Source organism: Etheostoma spectabile, chromosome 13, assembly GCF_008692095.1.
Source record: "Etheostoma spectabile isolate EspeVRDwgs_2016 chromosome 13, UIUC_Espe_1.0, whole genome shotgun sequence".
In the NCBI taxonomy this organism is placed as follows: Eukaryota; Metazoa; Chordata; class Actinopteri; order Perciformes; family Percidae; genus Etheostoma; species Etheostoma spectabile.
The window spans coordinates 13936053-13946130 of NC_045745.1; the positions used below are offsets into that span (position 1 = coordinate 13936053).

The window sequence follows — 10078 nt, forward strand, 5'->3', positions numbered from 1 at the left end:
AGAATTTTAAAATAAATCCATTAGGAAGTTTAGGGAAGGAGCAGGTTGGGACCATAGACCGTTAATATTAAGTCTATGGTTTTAAGTCTACCATCGATAGTTACAATTTTATGGCTCATACCTATAGACCGTTAATGCTCATACCCCAACTGTCAATAGAGAAAATGCATTGTATTTTTACTTCCGGAACCCGCTGTGGGCGGGACTATTGAGCTCTATGTTATGAATAAGTAGTTTGCCCCAATTGTATGCATACTACATGCAACAGTGCATTCTTTTGTAATGGCAGCTGTAGTACATACTAAAATTAAAAAGAAAAAGTATGTAATTTAGAACAGGAAGGGGAGGGACTTCGCCTCTCTATGGTTGCCACAAACGTTCCTTCAATGGCGAATTTCCTGGAGGTCCCTGAAGGCAGCCGCCGCAAGAGAGAAGGAAGGAACCGTGGCAACGCAGCCTGTCACAAAGCTAACGTTATCCGCGCACTGCTAAGCCCTCTGAATGCATCAGCTTTGTCAACAACATGCATTTAAATGTTTACCGAGGCTCTCTACCATTTGATCTTTACTTCGTAGCTTCCTCTAAAGCGTAATAACAGATTTACAATGACATTTTTTAACGAGCCAAGCTAGCAGACTTTTTCTTCGTCGTAGCCACAATCACTCGACCAGCTAACCAGAACGAGTTGTTAGCATAAGCTGGCTTGGTGAATATGGCGATTGTGTCTGGCTCTTGTGCCAGGGTAAACGGGTCTAGGAATGGGCCGTCTGTGTCAGCTACACCCTCTGGATCTGTTGGACAATCGCAGCCCATGATAGCGGTATGGGAATGGCAGGATGACCTGGGCTATTGGCGGCCTTACAGCGGCCAAGTGAGCGCCTACATCGAGCGGTGTTTGTCATCGCGGGGCCACAGAGGAGGAGGAGGACCCGTCTCAACGAGCATCTGCCTCGGACAATCAGACCCAAGCCTGTCGCCTTATCTCATTGACATACCAAGCTTGAAACAGTTTCGGCAGGACACAGGTGAGCCATGTCACACAATATAAAATGTCGTAACGCCACGTTGACGTGATGTTACATTTGTAATCTTTTTTTCAAATGTGTCTGGAAACCTAGCTAGCTAGCTAGCTAGTTATCAGGCCAGGCGAACGCTAGCTAGCTACTTCGTTAGCATACAGGGGCTCTGTTGTTTTGGTGAGTGTTTACATAGCTTCAAGCTCGTACCTAGGGTGACGAAGTTATTAAATGTAGACAATATGGTCTTAGACGACTCTGTTAAAATGCTTTGTATCATCTTACGTTAACTAAAAACCTTTCTGTACCTCGTCACATTTCTGACGCTTGTAACATTAGTATCATAAAAACTGACTGTAGTCTAATATGTATGTGTACTGTGTATAGACTGACTTTCATGTGATGTCTGTTTTTTATTGCTTTTTATTTTACTTACTAATTGTATTGCTTTTAACTTTTACGCAATTGTTTATCTTTACTATGTTTTGCTACTTGTGTCTTGTTTTTCATCTACCCAAATGTTGTCTTGCTATTGTTTGGCCCCATTGTTTAGCTCTCTTGTTGGAACATTGGGATATTGACCTCTGAATACCCTGCTTTTTTTTGGGGGGGTGGTTAGATGTTTACATTAGTGACCCCTAACGTTACACCTCAACTGCTGGGCAGTTTTCTTGGTAATGGCCCCACTTTGGGATTTTGGCTGAAAATGTCGGTGTATTTTTACACATGGCTTCCATAATGTAGCTTTAATGTAGTATATTAAATGAAAGTCATCTTTTTATTTTCAGGAAAGACACGGTCAGTACGTCGGTCCCTGTTTGCCCAGTCTTCAGGCCTCGGCAGTGGTGTGTACTGGGAGTGGCTTAATGATGAAGGAGGATGGACTCCATATGAGACTCGAACCTCCATCCTTTTAGAGCACAGCTATCAGGCCCGCCAAGGCACGGCAGACTTGGGCTCGCATGGATACAATTACATAGTGGATCTTACATCTTTGGCCCAAGTTAACAAAGCAACGGGTTTCAGACGGCAGGTCCGACGGCAGTGTAACCTCCCCTACCCACTGGCCTCCTCTGGCCCCCCGGCTATCCCCTCAAGCCTTGCATGCTCCTGCCAGCAGTGCTTGAGCCACAGCAGCACAGGACCCATGCCCAGCCGTTCACGACATTCCTTTTCATCAGGGAGTTTGAACCGGCCCAGTCTTCAAGCAACAGGGAGGGCTACAGCGGCTCATCCCACTTCTGTCTACTCACCGTACCCTAGGAGACCCCTCTCCGTCGGGGCAATGTCCTGGGGAAGCCCCTGGCCTCCACCGCCCTCTGGGAGTCAACTGTCTGCACCGCTTATGACCAGCTCTGCCAGTGCCAATGGGTTAAGGTTGGTGTCTGTGTGTGTGTTGGATTGTGATTTGGGTTGCAGTGTAATGCATCAGGTTAGAGTGAAACAACAGCAGTGAGATGTCCCTGTGGCTCAGTTACAGTAGAAGACCTGGGATGCATGTCATGGGCCCCTCACCACCCTTTCCTACCCATCTCCTTTGCCTTTCCTGTCTATCTCCACTTTGACCTATCTTGTAAAACAAGAATAACAAATATCTGTAGCTCCAGCCCTGCAGTGGTTTGTTTTGGCTCAGTTCCTGTGACTCTGTGTCATCTCCAGCCTTCCTTTTTTCTGTTCCTAACATAAAACACTGCTTTGAAAGCAGTTTAAAAATTGCTTACAGAAGTGGTATAATAAATAAATAAATAAATAAATATACAGTTGGTTTCCTAAGGCTCTAATAGGTTTCATTTTGTGTAGTCTCAGCCACTGGGAAATTATTAATAGGGTGGTAAAATGCTGGATGTTCTCTACTTAGCTCACACTGTGATCTGTGATATGAACTCATCCTGCTCACGTTTGCAGTGATTGCTCACACTTCTTACCCTGGAAGGCTAGATAGTAGGGCTGGGACAATATGCTTTTGTCTCGTCATTATTTAACGATACATGGGTGGCGATTTGATTTGTATTGGGATTTTCATTATTGCGGTTCTAGAAGTATCACAGTTCAATAATACAGTATTGCGACAAAATTGAATAATACACTTTTAGAGACAATATATCATGAGACATTTCTAAAAAGTAATTTTTTTCTAAAAAAACATTTGTATCAAGTACATGCATGTATTTTCTGCTTTCGGTCTGTTTAGCTGGAAACGGCAATGCTGTAGTCGCCGTCGGCGGTACGGTATAAACAAAATATTAAGGTGAATCATTGGAGGAGAAAAAGCCGATTTCACAGCATATGCAAAATGCTACTATATGCCAGTGCAAAAAGACTCTTGCAGAAACAGTCAACAAAAAAGTACAGCTGTTATTTAAAGTAGGTGTTTCTTTTCTTACTCCATACAGGAATTTCTAATGCTATTTTAGGGCCCTTTTGATCGTAGGCTAGCTGGTGCCAAAAGGGCTTCATATTATCAGTCGCACATTTCCTCCTATTGTGTGACCACATCCTCTTATTTGGCTGATAGGCGATCTATGAGGGTAAAACATCCACACAGGGATTTTTATGTTATTTGAATGTCTTCATTTTTTCTAGCACTTTTCTTTTGGGCATTTTGTGTGTTGGTTGTTATAGCCTAGGATTCTTTGACTACAAAAATGAAGACAAACAAGATTAGTGTTAAAACACTATGGATGAGTGGATTAGTTGTTTGATAAAAAACAAAATTAATAACAGAAAAGATTTGTTAGTTTCAGCCTTAAACTGTCATTGGTTTGGAAGTCCATTATACATAACGATTACTCATTTAATGTTTGTGAATACCGGTGTGCACGGTAAGCCATTTTCTTTTTTTGGATGCATGTTCATCAATGTATCAGATATTGAGTCACGCTCCCCTATTAGCATTATGCACATTCAGTCAATATTAAGTTGTTAATCAATCCTCTTAGTTATTTACTGGTCAAACTGATTGTGGTCACTGTTTCAGCTCCTTAAGTAAAAAGGTAAATAAAACCTTTTGCATTTAATTCACAGGCAGGTTCTATTTTCTTGTCTTGATCTGGTGCCAAAGCTATTCCTAATGTTCCAATTCTGTGAAGTGGATTTGAAACCAAAATTGTTTTAAGTCTTTGTTTTGTTTTTCCTGCTTGGTTCATTGTTGCCGTTTTTACTGGCTGACTGTCACTATCCTTGTTTCCTGTCCTGCAGTGTTCCTTCCATCTCCGTGCAGCTGAATGGATCGACCAGTGTGAGCTCTGCCCTGGCAGGTAAACGGGTCACTAACCATCCATCCAAGTTGACTGTTACCTCTGCTCTATTCTGCACCACACTTTTGAGTTGGTTGCCGGTTTCATTCCCTATTATATTTGTGATTTATGTGTCTCTCTTTTTGCATTTGTCTCGTGAGTGTCAGTCTGTTTAGGAACAGCCTGTCACAAAATAACTGTAAGATGGGGCTTAAAAAAAAAAAAAAAAGCCTAATGTCGAGCAAACTTGAAGAGTAGGGGAAACGATGTCCCTTAAACCAAACAAAAGTGACATCATGTTTGTTACAACACAATACATAAACAGCCTCCGCACAGGCTAGTTTTTATTGGGAGCCAACAGAAGTCCCATCATGCTGTGCAAAGCATTTGGCCCTGGATGCAAAAGCTTGATTAACTTCAGTTTTTCCAATCTTTATCCTGTAAGACAGCTGTTGTCCCACAGCTCTACCCCGTGCTGTCTTTTGAAAGTTTGTATGAAAGCTCAACCCTAAACAACATAACGTATAAGACTTCTACTACTAACAAATAAATCACACCTTAAGTGGGAATAAATTCATTTAGGTGATTTGCATTTTAAATAGCTAATTATTATCAGTGATATTAACTTCTAAACATCTTTATGATGGCAAAAATAAGCCAGCAAGTTCCTGGCACCAACAGCAGTCATCATGACTAATAGAAAGTTGAATGAGTTGCATGTGAATTTGAGTGATATTGCGTTTTACTTGTAAATTGAATATCCATAATTGCCGTTATATATTGATACCAATGTATATTGATACGGTTATACATTTTCAAATCTAAGATACTTGACAAATGCATCAATGTGTTTTGGCATCTTCCTCTCACCACATTACTTTGCATGCTTCCTGGGACTTGTAGAATAATGCTTTCATAAAAGGCCTTCTTTTATCCTCACACATGCTTATTAGTGGTATCATGGAGATTCCTTCACAATCAAATCTCTCTTGAAATTAAATCTGCAGTGTCCCAACTTCCAGATAAACCATTTATAATGCTTTGCCTGTTCATTACGCCCAGCACGCTAGTGTCAGCATGAAGCAAAAATCACCTTTTTGTCATTACATCAGGTTTAAATATCAGATCTGACAAAGAATGTCCGTCTAATTCAGGAGAATCCAAGTCCCACTATGTGCTAATAAGGTAGAGCTATTTGAAGAGCTAGTACAGTAATTCCAAGTATGCATATTTATCAGATACGTCCACGGTATATCAAGTTAATTTTCATGGAATATTGTTTGTGAAGTAGAATATAATATTAGCTCAAGATGGGCAACAAAAAAGAAGGGGGTAGAAAGCATGTAGATTTATGGATTTGAGTAAATTATTTTAATACCATTGACTTAATTTGGTGCCATGAGGTTGGATGTTGTATTCTCTGTGCACCAGGCTCTTACGTTATCGTCACCTTATTAAAACTTGTGAAGCTAAGCTGGTTCTCTGTTTAACCTATGACCTGTAAGATGCAGTACTTCAAATGTGAAATGATTGCATGTGGGGTCATTATGATTGTCTTTCAGAATTTCACACCAGCAGGCTGACATAGCAGGCAGGCAAGTGGTAATTGTCATAAAATGGCAAAATTGACATGCACAGTGAGCGCTTACTCGTCTTTTTTTCCTACTGCACACTTTTCAAATTATACCCCGCTTTCTTGGCTGTGATAAGCCGACTGAATCAATACAATCAGCCTGGAGGAAACTTGTGGACCAGAACATCATTAGTGAAAAGCACTGTACCATGACTTTGGTAAATCATTTAAAATGGACGGTCAATTATGCGCCGTCTTCTCCAAATGTACCGAATAATGATTATAAGTCAGAAACGAACAATCGTGGTACTCAGAACAACTTTCTAGGGGAACCAGCCTGTTGCAAGTGACCAAAGAGTACATGAATGCTATACTCCTTGGGCTAGCATTGAGTTTCACTTTCTATTTTTCCCTAAACTGGAAAATAAGGCCACTATTCTGGAAACATTGTCAGGTTTCAACTAAACTGTTCAATAAAAGTACTCTACTTTAAGTCTCACCATCGATTTGAGGTGAGAAATAGGCCAGTGGTCCTATGTAACTTCACTTCATGTTCAACTTTTCATTTGTAAAACAATTGACGTTCTACTTCTTTTTTGTAAGAGGGTACATAGTGTTGCTTTAGATGATCATGCTAGGTCTCAGAGCTGCATCACCAAATCCATTTTCTAATAAACTTCAGACAATGTCTGCAGAATGAGGTCTGGACATTCCACGAATGTAGCACGCAACAGGAGATAGTCCGTGTAAGACACAGTCTCACAGGTTTAGGTTTAGGTGTGGGGTGGCGCCTGGGTAGAGCGTGCAGCTAACAAGACATGGCGTGGATTACAGTCACGTAGCCGGTTTGTAATTTGGTCATAAAAACGGTCTCTGGCTGTTTCTTGAATTTGTCTGACAATTTTGGGGTTGGCCCTTACCGACAAAGGTTCCTGAATCTTTATTGAAGCCTTTGTGAATCACAGTTCTTCATCACCCTCAGGTGTTTTTCTTCCGGTTTTGTGCTAGCCACATGATAGAAACGCCATGAACACGTCCACCCGCTCGCTGTAAATTCTCTGGAAAACGACCTGCTCTGTAGACACGGGTACACATGGGCTCATTTGGACATTACACAGACTTTGTACACTTAAGCCGGCAGGGTAAAGACTGTTTAATGTCCAGTCATATTGATTCAGACCTTTGCGTTCTCACATACAGCTGTGCAGGTATAGATAAGTTCAGGTTTGCAGTGGATGTGGGAAAGGAGCACTAGTCTGCATTGCCAAGCTGTTCAAGGAATGTGGTTATCATATTTCCTTCTAGTCTCCTGATTGATTGGTCTCACATTCAGCTTCTGGGCACCATCAATTCTCAGTGGATCTTTTTCTACAGTTTTTACTTTGCTAATGAGAGTTATGCTAGTTTTAGGACTTAATTGCAATAACCGCTTTACTCATGAATCAAAGTGGAGATATTGTTCAGAAGAACACTGGTTCATTGTGAACAAATAAACCAAGGCCTCATGTTAAGTACAATTTAAAAAGTACTTGCTGTGTTCATGATGTGTCTAACTCCAATGTTGTGTGTATAAATGAATGAGGGACACACTGGAAACATCAGATGCTGCTACATTTCTCATACATTTGATTTGTTCCTTTCTACTCCTGCATATCTCCACTTGCTCTCAACCCTCACCTGCCCCACTCTGCCCCGCCCCATCCCGCCTCAACCCAACCCCACCCTCCCCTCCAGGCATGGCCTCCATTTTGATGTCAGCAGTGGGACTCGGCGTGCACTTCACCACTGCCCCCCTCCCTCAACAGCAGCAGCCGCAGCAGCAGCAACCTGCTCCTTTCTCTCTTCCTCCTCCTCCTCCTCTCCTCCCCCCAGCCAGCAGGCCCAGCAAGCCCCACAGCAGCAGCAGTTCAGTTAGGAGAGCAAAGAGGCAGCACAGGAGAGGTAGCTACCACGCCACAAGGCCCTTCCTCCACCTCTTTTTCTCCACCGTTATATTTTGGTCCAGCTATTGACACAAGCTTGAGGAACATTTCATTCTGCTGCATCAATTCACTTTCATTTGTCTTCATTGTTTATTGGGGGTGCTCCCACTACTCCACTTTTGTGTTAGTTGAAAAAAGTGCTGCTGCAACTGCTTTTTGTACAACTGTCAAATAAGGAAGATAAGTGTGATTAATGTGCTCTGAACTGACTTTTAAAGACGACACGTCTGATTCAGCTATCACAAACCTCTCTGCTGCTACCGCCTCCCAATTTCATTCCCGTTATCAAGATCAGCTGCTTACCTACAATAAAATCCTGCTTCTCCTTAGTTATTTGTCAGCACTCAAAGATGAAACGTGCACTTTTCTTTTTACAACCTGACCCTTTTAACAGAAAATTGTGCTGGAATCTGAAAAATTTGGAATGAACAAAAATGTAGCATTAGAATATTCAACAAAACTTAATGGGGATCATATACTATGGCCTTTACAGCCAACCGTTCGCAAAGAGATCTCCCATGAGCCACTGCTGCAGTACAGAGCTGCAACAATTAGTCAAATTATCTATTTAAAAAAATATATATATTTTGATAGTCAATTTTTCAAGCAAAAATGCCAAAACGTTTCTGGTTCCAGCTTGTATCTGAAATGGGAACATGAAAATAATTACAGCAGTTGCAGCACTACTGCATTAAGCACAGTCTGTGCCTTTGTTTGGTCCTGTGTGTCTTGTGTCCGTCTCTCTGTCATGTCTTGTTTGTTTGTGTGTGTGCGTTTGTTGGTGAGCTGTGGGCTTCGTTTCTGCAGGCTCAGTTTCTGCTCTTGTCTTTATTGGGTCTCCCCCATCCCAGTCTTTCCTCTCTACATTTTGTTTTTTGGTCCTGAGACATGTCTGTGTATTGTTTTAATTGTATATTAATATAAAAATATTTGATAACAAAAAAAGCATCAACCCAGCTTAAATCGACCTTTGGACATAATGTATCATTAATTGTCAAACTCGCTGTTTATTAAAAGGAGGTTTGCTTATTAATAAGTTTATACTGTTGGCCATCAAAAACAAACAAGAAGCAGTATGTGTTGTACATCTCGGTAATTTATTGGATTTGAAATATTAAGCTTTACGTCATTGCTGCCTGTTTTTTTCATCTCTGCATTGTCATAACCATAAAATTACACCTTCACATTCATTATCTGCCGCTTTTACCTTGTATTCCTGCTCTTGAAATCAACAGGGGACACATCAGTAACGTATCAGTGAATATATATTGTATTTTTTTCTGCTGGGAGAAAATAGCCAACCTAACCTTTCAAAATCTGGAATTAAAAATGGAGCTGCCTTGTGTTATAAACTCAAGACATTTAATATTTAGTTAGCTTTCAGATATTAGTTTCCTAAACAGATTTGACGTGTGTGTGTGTGCGTGCGTGCGTGCGTGCGTGCGTGCGTGCGTGCGCGCGCACTGTAGATGCATGCACTAAGTTGTCTGTATCCATCGCTCATGCTGCCCCTCATGGTGAACACTGTATGTTTTATTCTGTCATCATGCATTCAAGTGGTCTCTGTGGCTTCATGTGTTTGCATGTTCTGCATCCTGTGCAGTCGGACACACATTGGCTACTTCTTGATTTTAGGATGTTTGATTAGCAGCAAAATGGACTAATTTGTTTGTATATATTAGAGGCTGAAATCCATAGCTTATATGGCTAATGTTTGACTGAAATTCTAAAATTACTTGATATTGGGAAGAAATGAATTTCCTTTCATCTCACCAGCGTCTTGGCTTTTTCTGTGGCAGTTTGTTGGAAATCACCATTTTAGTGTCTGACCGGTTACAGCTCTTTCATCACTTTTTACTTTCTCTTGTAGCCTCAGCTCAGAGACCTGAGGAGGTGATTCAGCGCTACATGGAGGTAGTTGCCGGAGTACCAGATGAGGTAAATGTTTGTTCATGGTCTTTTCTACAGGAAAGATTATATGGCTGTTGGCCGTTGCTGGCCCTAAACTGGGCTGTTTTAGTTATTGTGACATTAAACACACATTCCTTGGGTTTCCCTCAGGATTGCATTATCTGCATGGATCAACTGTCCAATCCATCAGGCTATGAGACACCGTCCACAGAGGAGGGAGGCCAGAGCATCCTGCCAGACACTGTGGGGAAATTCATCAAATGTGGACACACCCTGCACATGCTCTGCATGCTAGCCATGTACAACAACGGGACAAAGGTACAGAACCGTTGATGACTGCATGGATATATATATATATAT

General features: G+C 41.4%; 1 protein-coding gene across 2 annotated transcripts in view; it reads left to right on the forward strand.

Moving 5' to 3' along the window:
* The first annotated feature begins 320 nt into the window (after nucleotides 1-320).
* Nucleotides 321-10078, forward strand: part of dtx2 (deltex 2, E3 ubiquitin ligase) — an 18198-nt gene continuing 8440 nt past the window's right edge. The window contains exons 1-6 of one of the 2 annotated variants that reach the window (XM_032533880.1): nucleotides 321-1025; nucleotides 1805-2393; nucleotides 4215-4273; nucleotides 7560-7766; nucleotides 9678-9745; nucleotides 9869-10036. In XM_032533880.1, the coding sequence (XP_032389771.1) occupies nucleotides 713-1025; nucleotides 1805-2393; nucleotides 4215-4273; nucleotides 7560-7766; nucleotides 9678-9745; nucleotides 9869-10036 (1404 nt within the window). In that variant the 5' untranslated portion in view covers nucleotides 321-712. The remainder of the gene's footprint in view (nucleotides 1026-1804; nucleotides 2394-4214; nucleotides 4274-7559; nucleotides 7767-9677; nucleotides 9746-9868; nucleotides 10037-10078) is intronic. The other variant, XM_032533881.1, reaches the window with a different exon arrangement.